Source organism: Syngnathus floridae, chromosome 1 (genome assembly GCF_059516105.1).
Source record: "Syngnathus floridae isolate MCC-2025c chromosome 1, RoL_Sflo_1.0, whole genome shotgun sequence".
In the NCBI taxonomy this organism is placed as follows: Eukaryota; Metazoa; Chordata; class Actinopteri; order Syngnathiformes; family Syngnathidae; genus Syngnathus; species Syngnathus floridae.
In genome coordinates, this window is record NC_142413.1 from 23,405,044 (window position 1) to 23,420,812 (window position 15,769).

Here is a 15,769-nt window from a genome sequence, read left to right on the forward strand (position 1 = left end):
TCAGCCCCTCTCGGTTTGGAAATGTCAGAGTAGCTTCCTCATAGATATGAATACTAGAAGCGTGCCGTGAGCCAATCTGAAATGACGTCACCACAGGACGTCCATTTTTAGACAAGGCTGGTCGATCACTCATAACATTACAGTCGATGGAGTACGACTTCAAAATAACACTAGGTTGCTCAACACAGTCTATGTTCAATCAACTTGTATTGTTAGGTGTACATCAGAGATTATTGGCACAAACAAATATGCCCTAGTTTTCCTCCCCCCAAAAATGTCAGTCTGAATCACAGCCACCTCACTAAAGTTTGTAATAAACCAATCTGTTTGTAAATCCATCAAGAATTACAAGAATTTAATTGAGTAAATCATCCAATTTACAGCTGACAACAGCACAGCGCAACAAAGCAGTCCTCTGTTCTAAGATGGTCGACGAGTGGCGACGCTGTCGAAGCCGCCTTAAGCCATCTCGCCTTTGCAATAGAAAACTGAGCTTCCTCCTAATAGCTTCTCACTTGCCCATGTTTGGGGAGTCTGTGAGCTTCCTGGAAAGCCAAACACGAGCTTAATAGTTTGTAAAGGTAAATTAAATGTCATTTGCAGCCGGGATGGCCAATTACTTTAATAGAATCGAAATCGGTTTAATGAGCTGACATTTGCATGCAGGAGATGCAATCGCATGATGCATCCGTGCCAGTCAGCGCCGGTATCTGGGAGGGGAAAGTCAGTTTATTTGTTGACCTACGTGGATGTGAACCGAGTCACCGTGAGCGTCAGTGGGCGAGCATCCAATGTGAATGTGGTAACAATGGCCGCTTTTGCAGACATACGAGACACCGGGGCCAAGCCTGTGATGGTCTACATCCACGGGGGATCCTACATGGAAGGGACGGGCAATATGATTGATGGCAGCGTCCTGGCAAGCTACGGCAATGTCATCGTCATCACCCTCAACTACCGCGTTGGAGTTCTTGGTAAGTTTTGTCAGTTTTTAGCCACATTGTTCACATTTATGGAGTTGCTGGGATGCCTGTAAAGAAGATGATGCATGGGTTGCTTTTGAGGAAAATTGGATAATGATTGTTTTGGTATGATGGTCAGAGAGCAATGGCCCTATTTCCTCACACAGTGGCCGGGACTTATTAATTTACATTATAGTTAACGAAAATCAATAAAACAAACTGAAACTTCATTTTATTAGATCAGAATTAGTGCCATCTTTGTTGGACAATCATGACATTTATAATGGTATCTTGCACTAGACAAATACTCCATATATTTAAAAAAAAAAAAAAGGAATACAATAGCGTAATGAAGATTAAAATAAAATGAGGCATTTTTGGGAAAAAAACAGTAACACAAACTAATAAAAACCACTATAAAAACTAAGTAAATCAACCGAAATCATTAAATAAAAAAAATTAAAAATGAATAAATAAATAATATAAGTGACAATTAAGTAACAAGGACTTGATATGTCCTGTGATGCGATAGTGATGCAATAAAATAAATGTTCAATGCCAGTAAATATGATATCAAGAAAAGCATTGTGAAATGGTGTCCTTGTTTGTTGATGGTTCAGATTGACTCGCAGATAAATCTTCTTTCAGAAATGCTTTTGTACCTGCACGTATTGTGTGCGCGCATGCATGCATGCATGTGTGCGTGTGTGTTGTGGGGGTGGAAGGGGAGAGAGCCAGAAAAAGAGGGGGAGTTAAAGGAAAGAAGTCAGCTCCATGGTAACAGCTGCTTGTAACACAAAATGGAGTTTGTTAGCACACTAAGCTTTTTTAATCCACCAATCAGCATAAAGATAATTTCCTGAATATTTTTTACACTGAGACAAACAATTTATACCATTAACTTGAAACAAAGTAGGATTGTTGTCCTCTGTAAATTTTATGTCAACGAATCAGAGCAAATTCCCCCCCTTTATTGACAAAGTTCATCCCGTCAAATTAAACTGTAGAATTTGCACAAGAGGCTCAATTATTGCCTCATTAAATTGCAGAGTCCATGTACTGCCTGTGCCATGTTATTTACCTTGTGATATTTACCAGGTTTTAGAAAGATTGAATGTGCGGTAGCGTTTTAGCAATGGTACTGGAGACATTTTTGTCATTTGGGATACAACACAGATGAAAGTATCCAGTATAATTAATGAATTAAACTGGACTAGATTAGCCTAGATGAATTCTTAGATTTGAGCAGCACTCTGAGAGCAGTATTAATTTAACAATATTTATTGTGATTTTAGTTTTCAGTGGGAGGCATTTTCAAACAGAATAATAGATATCTCACCATGATGTAGAGAAAATTAAGACTGCAAATTATGACAACAACTTAATTCCAATTAGTAGCATTTGCAGCATATAATTAGTATCATTAGCATTATAGACCAGTGGTTCTTAACCTGGGTTCGATGGAACAGTAGGGATTTGGTGAGTCGGTCTCAGGGGTTTGGCAGAGCCTCAACTGCGGAGGTCCGAACACACCTGATTTATTGTGTAAATTCATGATGACGCATATCTGAACTGGTCTCGCAAAGGCAACAGCAGAAATCACACTGATTTGCAGGTATGTAATTTGTTGTTCATGCATTGTTTTGGTTTCGTTCTTTGTACAAGGTGATGTTCATGCACGGCTCATTTTGTGCACCAGTAAAAAACATCTGTCTTGAATTTGAAATGTTTCACTAAAGACGGGTTTGGTGAATGCGCATATAAAACTGGTGGGGTTCGGTACCTCCAACAAGGTTAAGAATCACTGTTATAGACGCTTACTTTTTTTGATACAGCTCTGCTACTGGTTGCCCTTACATTGTGCAAGTGTACCTAATGAAGTGACCAGTGAGTGTAATGGAATGGTAAAAGAATGCAGGCGAGATTTATACAGTATGCAATGTAATAATGGCAGAAAGATTGCTTGCAAAGTATTTTGTCCTGCTGACCTTGTTTATTGTGAACACGAAATGGTTGGTATGTGGAATGGGCGCAGCTCTAAAGGTGTTACATGAAAGAGGAGATTGTTGACTAAGTGTTGCTTTAACATACAGGACAATGAGTTGCATCTCACATGCATGATGTTTAGTTTTGTTTCTACCACATTCTATTGATTTGGCATCCAGTCATCAGACTGCTTCTCTGATGTCTTATGATCTTTCAGCAGAGGTGATAGAGTAGCCAGAATTTCTAGTCAAGTAATTTTCTTTAAAAAAAATACATTTATTTATTTTACCTTTATTTATCAAGATGAGGCAATGTTTGTTTGTTTATTATTTTGCATCCCCATTTGCTGTCATAATCTACCCTGACATCCTTTTCTCAATTCACATACAAAACCAAATAACGTTTTGTTATTTTTATTCATATGCAATGCCGACCTGGCTAAGGTGCACCTAGTGTGAGTGTAATTACTTTAGAATAGCATGACTGGAGTAAAGATAAAAAGTAGTTCTCCAAATAATAATTTGAGCAAATATTTGATGGAAGCTACTCAAATACAGAGTAACTGGCAAGTAACTTTTGCATTTAACCACCGGGCAGAAATTTGATTATATTGAACGTTAAACCACATTTATCAGCTATGCTGACATCTGCTTCACGATTTGAAAACAATATGAGCTCTGCCACCTTGCAACTTTACCTTCAGTCCACTGCATACATACTCCCTGATTTATCTGAGTGCGCACAAGCCTTTCTGCAGAGAGGAACATCAACGGCTCTAATTTGGTCAGAGGAAGTGCAACCGGCATTGAGGTGCTCTGGGTTACTTGCCGGTTTTACTCCACGCAGCATTACATTTTGCAAACGCAGACCCAGACAACCATGTGCATATTTCACAATTGAAATGAATGTAGATATTTTCCTCAGATCCAAACGTTCTTTTTTTTTTTTTGTAGTGTTTCCATCTGTTTTCTATACTGCTTATCCTCACTCGGGTTGGGATTTGCAAGATAAATATAGATTTCTACTTGGCTCCATTTGAATCGTAAAATTGACTAGTCATTAAAAACATGTGAAACAAAGTCAGATGATCTAGCTAAGACTCTCTGACAAACAAAAATCTATCACCAAATAACTACCTGTCACCAAAATTATAAATAGTAAAAGGAATGTGAATCAGTGTAACAGACAGATAAAGTACCTTTTCCTCTTTTAAAGTGAAGTTTAATTGAAGGACTATAATGGAGTAACCTGCGACTGCTCACCTCTGTTAATCAACCTTGGAAAGGTGTAGTCCTGGCTTAACATGTGCCGTCCAACCACGAGTGGAAGGCTCAGCATCCAAGGCTAAAAGGCGTTATAGGCATGTTCATGCTCATATTTCCTTCATGACACTTCATTTATGAGTCAGATGTTTCTACTCTCACCACCGCATTTCGCTAAATGTCATTCTACATGCATGCACACACACCCTGCAAACAGGGCATGTCAGTGCTCTAAGCATGCACATACTCATGCACGTGCATACACACGGTTCGCACATCATGACAAAAAAAATGCACACGCACTGATGTGCTTGGCTCAATTGCACAAACACACAGAGTTGTTCGCTTGGTAAGATCCTTCTGAGAAGCAATGCATGTGCTTGAGCGATAATGTAGCGTGGTCCGATAATCTCCCCATGGTGCGGCTTTAACTGTTATCACAGACACACTCATACAGCGCAAATAAAACCAAGGCCAGGGAGAAATCGGAGCACGATATGCAAATTTGCGCGAAGCTGTCTGAAGCGTCAGCACTTCAAAAAAGTGTTGACCTACCATTTGCTCAAAATGACATGTGGCAGTCTCTTTTTAGCTAGTTGACATTTTCTGGAGACATAGGTGGTCAAAGTACTCTACTCAAGTAGAAGCACCAGTTGTGTACGGTCCCATCTCAATTTAATTCTTCTCTGTCAATTATCATGAGCCCTTCCTTTAGTCATTAATCATATTGTTTCTTAAGGTCACATTTTTTCGTTTCAGTCTTATCATTTTTAAATGACAATTAATTAGATGCCAAGCAAAATCACAAAGCCACCACCGTTTGGCATTGGAAGTTCCGCTGCATACATTGACACATTGAGTAAAAATCAGGAATAAAAACTAATACGTAGGCTACGGGAAATACATAATACATCGTCTAATAGGACTGTCATTAAAAGATAGATACGAGCGGCTGGGATCATTGCAAAGAGAAAGAAATGTCACCTCTTCAGATGCTCCAAGGCTAATTCACTTATTTATATCATAAATAAAAGTAGTGATTTATTCACTGAATAAGAGTAAGCACTTCAATGTAAATAGATAAATAAATGAAGATTCTGAAAAGCTGTTTTAATTAAGCTGCTTAAAGGGATGTGGGAATAGTGGAGGCAGAGAGAATTAGACAAGATAATGAGTTTAGTGTAAAAGCAGACAAGGCAAGTCAAACCATCTTTTTTGGACACTAATATCAGTTCATGGACAGTCAGAATATGGCATTAATATTGCAATAAACATCTTTGAAACAGATAACATTCAGAATATTTAACACAGTCTTCAGAAACAAACGACTCACTAACAAATCTGTACTGAAAGTTATTTTAATGTGCGAATGAAGAAAAAAAATGTTTTCACCAGTTTATTGCAATAAATTAACTCCAAAACCTTTCTAAATGTCAGTGATTAATGTTTTATTCATGTTTCATTTTTTTAGTTTGAGTCACAGCATTTCTACAGTCAACGTCTCCTCCAGCTTTTCGATGTTAGTCCTAATGGATCAAAATTATTGAGAGATGCTGCTCTGTGTATTATGAAATATAAATGGCGCGTTTGTGTTGTTTCCGAAAGATAAGCTACAGAAGATTGAATCTATTATCCAGCACGGTTTTTGAACGTATTCTGCAGTGAATAGACAAACTGCATTGAGTTGTTTAAATTATGTTCTAACTGTGATGTTTTTAAAACACCATCACTCGTGTTCCAATTAAAGATGAGTCTGTAACGTTATTATGGTTCTCCTGCAGCTCGAAGCTCTTTGCTACTGAAACGGTAATTATTGCTTCAAAGAGTATACCGCAATTCTCTCGAGTCCCCATTTAGAAACTTTCACATCTCAACCGCTCAGTGTGTAGACGATTGAACTTTTTTGAGTTAATCGTTAATCACTTGTTGATCCACCGCGGGATGATTATCACCCAGCGAGCTTTGAGTCGGGTCAGTCACTGCAGGTCGGGAATTGGAGAGGAGAGATTGTGTTTTAGAGTAACACTGTTTGGAGCTCTGCTCTTTGAGCTGCATGTGTGTGAAATACATAGCATGGGACTGCTCTCGTCACGTTATTCCTTATAAAAAACACTGGAACGGAGAGGCCAATACCTTTGTTTTTCCTTTGGAGATGACATCAACAGATAAATACGAGAGAATAAATGAATATTTCCTGGCTGTTTCTACATTTGGACATTTCGACACACAAGTTCCCAATTGTGTCCAGGTGTGGACATGTGACTGAGTGTTTTGTGTCCCAGGTATATCTCAAGACTTTGCTTAGTCAAAAAATAAATAGCTCTGGATGTTTACGCTTGGTTTTATATTTTGGGTTTGTGTGTATAGACTGCATTTTTTCTACAGTAGTAAAGAGCTCATAACTTGATTTACTTGTATAGCAAATCCATTAACTCCATTTAAATGAATTTAGATGCCATTATTCCGTTCTAGGCCCCCAATAAACCAGCATTTATTTTTTTTTGTTTTTCATTTTTTTCTTTAACAAGAAAAGTGGAATAGTACTGTAATTTGTGAAAACACTCATCTTCGGGTAGTGGAAGGTGTCTCAATGATGACATAAGCTTGGTTTCCGAGAGCTTTATACTTGTGGAGTACCAGAAGCAAAAAGGGTAACTCAGAGAAGCGTGGGTGTAGGGTGACCCAAGTCAAATTGGCCGTAGGTGAAGGTCCACGACAGTTGTTGTTGATTCATGTTCTTTTTCTCACCTCTATTGCAACGTGTGGGTGTCTGAACAAATAGGATCTCGAATGTAAGCGGACCAAATTAATTTCTTGAGTATTGTCTGGGCTCTCCCTTAGAGAAGCTCCGTCATCTGGGAGGAGTTCGGAATAGAGGGCAAAGGAATTAAAGGAATTGCTCTCTTGAAATACTTTTGGACTGGGAATACCATGTGTGTCGGTGTGTGCATGTGTTTGTGTGCGTGTGTGTGTGCGTGCGTGCACATGTGTGCGTGCGTCTGTGTGTTTGCAGTTGCCACGCTTCTTTAAAGATATGTAATGACCCCCAGTAAGAGGGGAGTATCTTGCATCACTTCTCTTTACAAATATAATTACTCACCGGGTGGACAAACCCTGTCCATTGGGTGGTGGTGGTGTGGCTAAAAGGGGAGGGGTGGGAGGTGTCAGGGGGCTGGGGGGGGGTAATTTATTTACCACTTTGAGAAACATCAAAAATGACGAAAGTCTTGCCAGAACTCAAGGTGAGACACTCCCTCTCGGCCCCTTCTGTAAAGAGAGCATCGCCTCCCTTGTGATTATGACCTTTGATGACTGATTTCTAGATCGCTCTAATTACAGCCTTGTTTTTTTGTCGCTGAAATCTGTCATTTCACATTTAAGTCATTCGGGCCTTGAAAACCAACCATTTCCAATCAAAATAAGATCAAACTGCACCAGAGAGTATATATCTCAGGTCAAAGCTTCAAACTTGTAATGGTGCCTTAAATGTTTAGTTGTGTATTATTGTAACTTTGTCCCACTTGTCCTTCCCTGGTGCTTAAGAAAGTGGCTTGTGCGATTTCATCCACAGATTCTGGGAGAAGCTAATTAGTCAGGTTTGAACAATAATGAACTCAGGAATCTCAGCTTAATATGTGGTAAACATATCAAAGTCAAAGTCAAAGTCAAAGTCAGCTTTATTGTCAATTTCTCCACATGCCAAAGACACACAAAGAAACCGAAATTTGGTTCCCCCCTATCCCACGGTGACAAGACATGGCCCACAACAGACAAACAAGTAAACAAGTATAACAAAAGCGTGCTGAATAAATAATGAATAAATAACCACAAATAAATAAATAAATAAGAGGAGCAAAAAAAAAAGGAGCAAGTGCGCGTACAGCAGACATTCCAGAAAATAGCGCAACAGTGCCGCACGCTACGCAGAAGGGGGTAGCGAGTTCAGGGCCCTAACAGCCTGGAGAAAGAAGCTGTTGGCGAGTCTGGTGGTGCGGGAGCGCAGGCTCCTGTACCTCTTCCCAGAGGGAAGAAGGTCAAACAAAGAGTGAGCCGGGTGACTCACATCTCTCGCAATCGAGGTTGCCTTGCGGGTGAGATGGGAGGTGTAAATGTCCTTCAGGGAGGGGAGCGAAGCACCGATAATCTTACCAGCCGTATTCACTATGCGCTGCAGGGCCTTCAAGTTCTGTTCAGTGCAGTTACCACCCCAGACAGCGATGCAACTGGTGAGGACGCTCTCAATGGTGCCACGGTAGAATGTAGACAGGACTGCCTGAGGAGCACATGCACGCCTGAGCTTCCGCAGGAAGTACAGGCGGCGCTGAGCTTTCTTTGCCAGTGACGAGGTGTTCGCGGACCAGGAGAGGTCCTCACTGATGTGCACCCCCAGGAACTTGGTGCAGCTCACCCTCTCCACCACAGCACCGTCGATGATCAGCGGCAGGTGTGTTGTGTGACCCTTCCGGAAGTCAACAATGATTTCCTTGGTCTTATTGACGTTCAGCAGGAGGTTGTTGTCCCTGCACCACGTGGTCAGAAGGTCAACTTCCGACCTGTACCGAGTCTCGTCGCCCTTCGTGATGAGACCCACCAGAGTCGTGTCGTCAGCAAACTTCACTATGCGGTTGTCGCTGTAGGTCGCAGTGCAGTCATGCGTCAGCAGGGTGAAGAGCAATGGACTGAGCACACAGCCCTGGGGGGCCCCCGTGCTCAGCGTGATGCTGGCGGAGATTTTGTCGCCAACACGCACCACCTGATGCCTCTGACAGAGGAAGTCCAGTAGCCAGTTGCAGAGGGAGGTACTGAGGCCCAGCTCGTCGAGTTTGCAGATGAGTCACTGCGGCACAATGGTGTTGAAGGCAGAGCTGAAGTCCACAAACAGCAACCTCACATATGAGTCCTTTCTCTCCAGGTGGGTGAGGGCCGAGTGGAGGGCAGAGCAGATGGCATCCTCAGAGGACCGCTTGGCACGGTACGCAAACTGGAAAGGGTCAATGGTGGGGGGGAGAACGGACTTGATGTGCTCCATGACAAGCCGCTCAAAGCACTTCATGATGATGGGCGTCAGTGCCACGGGGCGGTAGTCATTGAAGCAGGACGGTGCAGGTTTCTTCGGCACAGGAACGATGGTGGCGGCCTTGAAACACGAGGGGACGATGGCCTGCTGCAGGGAAACGTTAAAGATGTCCGTGAAGACACCCGACAGCTCCCCAGCGCAGTCCTTCAGCGCTCGACCCGGGATGTTGTCAGGGCCCGCTGCCTTACGGGTGTCAATAGCGGCAAGCGGCCTTCTCACACCGTCGGCAGAGAGGCGCAGGGGCTGCTCGTGTGGGGGGGAAGTGGTCTTCAGCGGACAAGTGCTGTTCTGGGCGTCGAAGCGAGCAAAGAAGCGGTTCAGATCGTTCAGCAGACGGACGTCGCCCTCACAGCTCCTCGGCGCGGGCTTGTAGTCCGTGATGGTCTGAATGCCCCGCCAAAGGCTACGTGCGTCCTTGCTGTCCTTGAAGTGGGTGGAGACCTTGCACGAGAACGCCTTCTTCGCTTCTTTGATGCCTCGGGACAGGTCGGCCCTCGCTGTCCTCAAGCCAGCTTCATCCCCCGCTCTGAAAGCCTTGTCCCTGGCCCTCAACAGTCTGAGGACAGCCCCCGTCAGCCACGGCTTCCAGTTCGCGCGAGTGACGACGGATTTCGAGCAAGTCACATCATATGGGTAAACAATATGAGATACACCTTTAATACATTTGGTAATCAATCAGGTGCTGGTCAATTTTGTTTTCTTTCAATCTTAATACAGCAATGCTAAACTCTATGCTTCCAACTTTGTTGAAACAGTTCAAGGGAAAGCTTTTTTGTGTTCCAGCATGACTGCTCCAGAGCACAAAGCAGATCACATAGTGGCATGGTTGGATGAGTTTTGGTGTGTGAGGCCTGACCTCAACCCCACTATACACCTTTGGAATAAACGACAGCAGTCATTGTGAGCCCGGCGTCACAGTACTTTAGTTTATTGGAACAACTGGGGTTGAACACAATCTGTTCAGTGACACTAGTTGAAATCCAGTTTGTTATGTAGTTACAATTTTTTCCTGGAAAAAATAATTTGTAAATGTGTGTTTTCTAGGTTTGCACTGTCCCATAATAAAAACATTTAAAGTGTACAGTTAATGTTAATATTGCTAAGTCATTGGTGGTGGAGTGGTACGTTGGCCCGATTTCCATTTGAGACCGTCTGTCTATACATGGGACTATACATATGCGACTGATTTGCCGGCTCTTTGGCAGACATTTTGTTTTTTCCCAAATTCTGATATTGTCAGGTTACTCATTCATAGGTTTCACAGATCAAGTGTGCATCCTGATTTGCACACATTCCAATAGTGTCAATTGATACATGGCAGGTACATAAAACATACATACATAATTTACATAAATTGTCAGTTCATTGGCAGGACAAAGCAATTCAGTTTGAGCCTGAATCCATTTAAAGTGACACATTTCTTTCCTGAGGCTAGACGTAGCACACGGACTTATAGCGATACATCTGAAGCTGATTGATTACTGCCAAAACACAAGGGATAAAATCTCATCGTTTTCTCATTAGCTGTCACAATGGTGAAAACAACAGCAATTGACATCAAAATGACAGGCATGAAGACAAATATAGCTGGAGGAAATGACAGTGGTCCCCTGCTAATACAAAAAAATGTTCGCACAGAATATTCGATCTTGAAACACCGAGGGGATCTTACATTTTGATGACAAAAAGCTAGGCTTCTTTTACTGTACACTATGTTTTTAGCCGTCTTGAAAGCCCAAAACGTACTGAGGCATGAGACTTTCGCCATTGTTTTCTGCCTCAAATTCGAGTGCTGCTGAGTTTCTCATGATCTATCATGCTCATTTCTCTCAGAATCTGTCTGCCCGTGCCCCGATCAACTTGATCAAAATCTGATTAGACCAGCTATGTAACTATATAGACGTGGTCCAAGCAGGATTAACTTCAGAGGGACTTTCTGTCAGCAATTTGCCCTTCCACTATGTCGTAAAGCCAAGCATGATGCAGAGTGGTGCACCAAATTGGCAAACGGGTGCAGCAAGGAACAAGAAAACCAGGATACTCCCTCATTTCCGCATGTTTATACCTTCATTGCACCCAAATGGATTTCTTGGTTTGATGTTAGAGATTAGAGTCACTTAGAAAATAATTTAAAAAAATATCTCAAATTAATCTTAAAGGTATTCTGGTCAACAAACAGTTCTCGCTGTAGGTGGAAGAAAAGCAGAGCAATGGCTTTTTGTCTTCTGGCAGTGCTTCTGAGACTGGGAATAGTATTTACTGGTTTTCATGGCCATTTTGACAAAGTCCTCCAAATGAAGCAAGAGAACAAAAACATATTCATCCTATTAATGTGGCAGAGTAAGGGAGTGAAGTAATGGTTTCCATGCCCCTGTCTAGTGCAGCTTTTTGAGACGCTCTGTTTCGAATGTCTGTCAGGAAATTAACTCCAAAACTTCTCTTGGTAGACAGGCTGCAATAAAGGTCTATCCTCCAGAAAAGTGGTGGTAGGGGCTTTTTTTTTTTTTTTTCTCACCATGCACAATGAATACGTTTCTGTAATACTGAAAAGCATTGGTTGAAACTGGAAGGCAAAAACTTTAAAAGTGTCTAGCCGGAGCAAAGCATTGGCATCAAGCAGCAGTATTATCGCAGCACAAAGAATTGCATGGAGCTGACTTAAACATTATGTCATGGTTTCCTTTATTTGTTATTCTTAATTCTGAAAAACCTAGTGTGTCTCATGATACTTCATATTGATATGAATCTGTCTGAGCAAGAGAAAGCTTCAGGAAATTTGGTGGACTGTGGTCTCGAGCATCTATTAGTATATTTTAGTCCTGCGCTTGACAATAATCTTGAGATGATATATAGTACCTTATATATGCCATGACAATACTGTTCAGACTAAATTGTGGCCCAGCAGTGCTCTGCAGCTATTTTTCGCCTACTGTTCACATTGTAAAACAATTCCCAGTTGATATCAGCAGTTATAGATGTTCTAAACTTGTTAGATGTTCAAAGATGAGTGCGCTGACATTCACTTGTGCACACCTAACAATGTTGGCGGCGGGAGGAAAGTTACCTGGGGTCCTACGTTCACGTTCCGAGGCGGCCGATCCCCGCTGGCGCCAGCATGGGGGCTTCCCACCGCCTGCTGGTCGGGTCGAGTCCGGTTATGTGGGTGGAGCAGGAGGGCCGGCGCCTTAAAAGCCTGATCCCTGGTTGAGTCATGACCAGTAGGAGGCCACCTCAGAAACTGCCTCAAAAGCAGGAGAGCGATGTATGGAGATGAAAGGAGACGCTTAGGATGAAATGCAAATTTTTACTGTTTTGATTGACCACCGCTCTACATTCAAAATGGAATCCTGTTGAATATTCTCTATATTTACTCAAAAGTCAAAGTCAAAGTCTGCTTTATTGTCAAGACATACAAAGATATTGAAATTACATTTCCCACCATCGCACGGTGACAAGACATAGTACACAATATACATACAAGTAAACAACACAAAAAGTAAAAACAAGAAGGCACAAACAATGAATAAATAAGAGCGATGAATACCATAATTTTCGGACTAAAAGTCGCATTAGCCATAAAAAGCCCAATAACGTGAAAAAAAACATACATAAGTCGCTCCAGAGTATAAGTCGCATTTTGGGGGGGAAATTTATTCGACAAAATCCAACACCAAGACCAGACATGAACGAGCAACAACAGGCAAACGATAGGTATGCTAACGTGACATAAAGTCAAAGTCAAAGTCTGCTTTATTGTCAATTTCTTCACATGCCAAGACACACAAAGAGATTACGTTCCCACTATCCCACGGTGACAAGACATAGTTCACAATGTACATACAAGTAAACAACACAAGGAAATGAAACAAGAAGGCACAAACAATGAATAAATAAGAGTGATGAATAAATAATAAATAAACAAATAACACACCAAATAAGTACAGGACGCTACGCAGAAGGGGGAAGAGAGTTCAGGATCCTAACAGCCTAGAGAATGAAGCTGTTGGTGAGTCTGGCGGTGCGGGAGCGCAGGCTCCTGTACCTCTTCCCAGAAAGCAGAAGATCAAACAAAGAGTGAGCGGGGTGACTCACATCACTCACAATCGTGGTCGCCTTGCGGGCGAGATGGGAGGTGTAAATGCCCTTCAGGGAGGGGAGTGAAGCACCAATAATCTTACCAGCCGTGTTCACTATGCGCTGCAGGGCCTTCATGTTGTATTCAGTGCAGCTACCACCCCAGACAGCGATACAACTGCAGAGGACGCTCTCAATGGTGCCACGGTAGAATGTAGTCATGACGGCCGGAGGAGCACTTGCTCGCCTGAGTTTCCGCAGGAAGTACAGGTGGCGCTGAGCTTTCTTCGCCAGTGACGCGGTGTTGGCGGACCAGGAGAGGTCCTCACTGATGTGCACCCCCAGGAATCTGGTGCTGCTCACCCTCTCCATCACAGCACCGTCGATGGTCAGCGGCAGGTGTTGGGTGTGACCCTTCCGGAAGTCAACAACAATTTCCTTGGTCTTGTTGACGTTCAGCAGGAGGTTGTTGTCCCTGCACCACGCGGTCAGAAGGTCAACCTCCAACCTGTACTGAGTCTCGTCGCCCTTGGTGATGAGACCCACCAGAGTCGTGTCGTCAGCAAACTTCACTATGCGGTTGTCGTTGTAGGATACAGTGCAGTCATGCGTTAGCAGGGTGAAGAGCAGCGGACTGAGCACACAGCCTTGGGGGGCCCCCGTGCTCAGCGTGATGCTGGCGGAGATTTTGTGCCCAACACGTACCACCTGAGGCCTCTGACAGAGGAAGTCCAGTAGCCATTTGCAGAGGTAGGTACTGAGGCCCAGCTTGTCAAGTTTGCAGATGAGTCTTTGTGGCACAATGGTGTTGAAGGCAGAACTGAAGTCCACAAACAGCAATCTCACATACGAGTCCCTACTCTCCAGGTGGGAGAGGGCCGAGTGGAGGACAGAGCAGATGGCATCCTCAGAGGACCGTTTGGCTCGGTACGCAAACTGGAAGGGGTCCATGGTGGGGGGGGGAGAATGGATCTGATGTGCTCCATGACAAGCCGCTCAAAGCACTTCATGATGATGGGCGTCAGTGCCACGGGGCGGTAGTCATTGAAGCAGGAGGGAGCAGGCTTCTTCAGCACGGGTACGATGGTGGCAGCCTTGAAACACGAAGGGACGATGGCTTGCTGCAGGGAAATGTTAAAGATGTCCGTGAAAACACCCGTCAGCTCCCCAGCGCAGTCCTTCAGCGCTCGACCTGGGATGTTGTCAGGGCCTGCTGCCTTACGGGTGTTGATAGCGGCAAGCGCCCTCCTCAGGCTGTCGGCAGAGAGGCATAGGGGCTGCTCATGTGGAGGGGGAGTGGTCTTCAGCGGGCAAGTGCCGTTCTGAGCGTCGAAGCGAGCAAAGAAGCGGTTAAGATCGTTGAGCAGACGAACGTCACCCTCACAGCTCTGCGACGCGGGCTTGTAGTCCATCATGGTCTGAATGCCCTGCCAAAGGCTCCGTGCGTCCCTGCTGTCCTTGAAGTGGGCGGTAATCTTGCAAGAGAACGCCCTTTTCGCTTCTTTGATGCCCCGGGACAGGTCGGTCCTCGCTGCCCTCAAGCCAGCCTCATCCCCTGCTCTGAAGGCTTTGTCCCTGGCCCTCAGCAGCCTGAGGACAGCCCCCATCAGCCATGGCTTCCAGTTAGCCCGAGTGACGATGGACAAACAAAGAGCTGAGAACGGGCTTGACGTAACATTCAGAGTTATTCAAAAAACTATTACATAAATAACACGTTAATAAAACCATCTGTGTCACTCCAATTCATTAAATCCATCGATCGTCCTTTGTCAACAATGCGTGCGCGCCGCTGACGGCGCTTGCACTTCAAAATATTCCACAGGCCCATATAACGATATATAAATTATATATCAAATAATTATTATATAAGCAAAAATGTTATCAAACCATCTCTGTCACTCCACATCATTAAATCCATCGATCGTCCTTTGTCAGCAATGGGTGCGCGCGGCTGACGGCGCTTGCACTTCAAAATATTCCACAGGCCCATATAACGATACATAAATTAGATATCAAATAACTATTATATAAGCAATAGTATTATCAACCCATCTGTGCACTCTAAATCATTAAATCCATCGATCAAATTCCTCGTCCTTTGTCAACAATGACGCGCGTGCGCCCTGACGTCAGCCTCGTCGTTATTCCACAGATCTACTATATAACTATATTGTAGCGTTAACAAAGTTCAAGGAAAGACGGGGGTTTGGTAAACAGCTCTTTATTTAACAAAACAAACTTCCAGGCATTTGGCGGCGTGGACTTCCAGCCACGGAAGTGGAAGAGAGGTCCATAGAATAGGACCGGGCGTGCGTAAAAGCCATGACCGAGCCCTATCCACCGTCCCCGGACAGCCACCCGGCCGAGCGCCGGCCCCAGACTTCCATCCACGGAGGTGAAAGAGAGCA

At 43.7% G+C, this 15,769-nt stretch overlaps 1 protein-coding gene across 3 annotated transcripts in view; it reads left to right on the forward strand.

Moving 5' to 3' along the window:
* nlgn3a (neuroligin 3a) overlaps window positions 1–15,769 on the forward strand; it is a 165,918-nt gene that overhangs the window by 54,070 nt on the left and 96,079 nt on the right. For 2 of the 3 annotated variants that reach the window (XM_088388800.1, XM_088388809.1), the window contains one exon: window positions 825–974. The exons of the other annotated variant lie outside the window; for it this stretch is intronic. In XM_088388800.1, coding sequence (XP_088244926.1) covers window positions 825–974 — 150 coding nt within the window. The remainder of the gene's footprint in view (window positions 1–824; window positions 975–15,769) is intronic. 3 annotated transcript variants of the gene reach the window in all.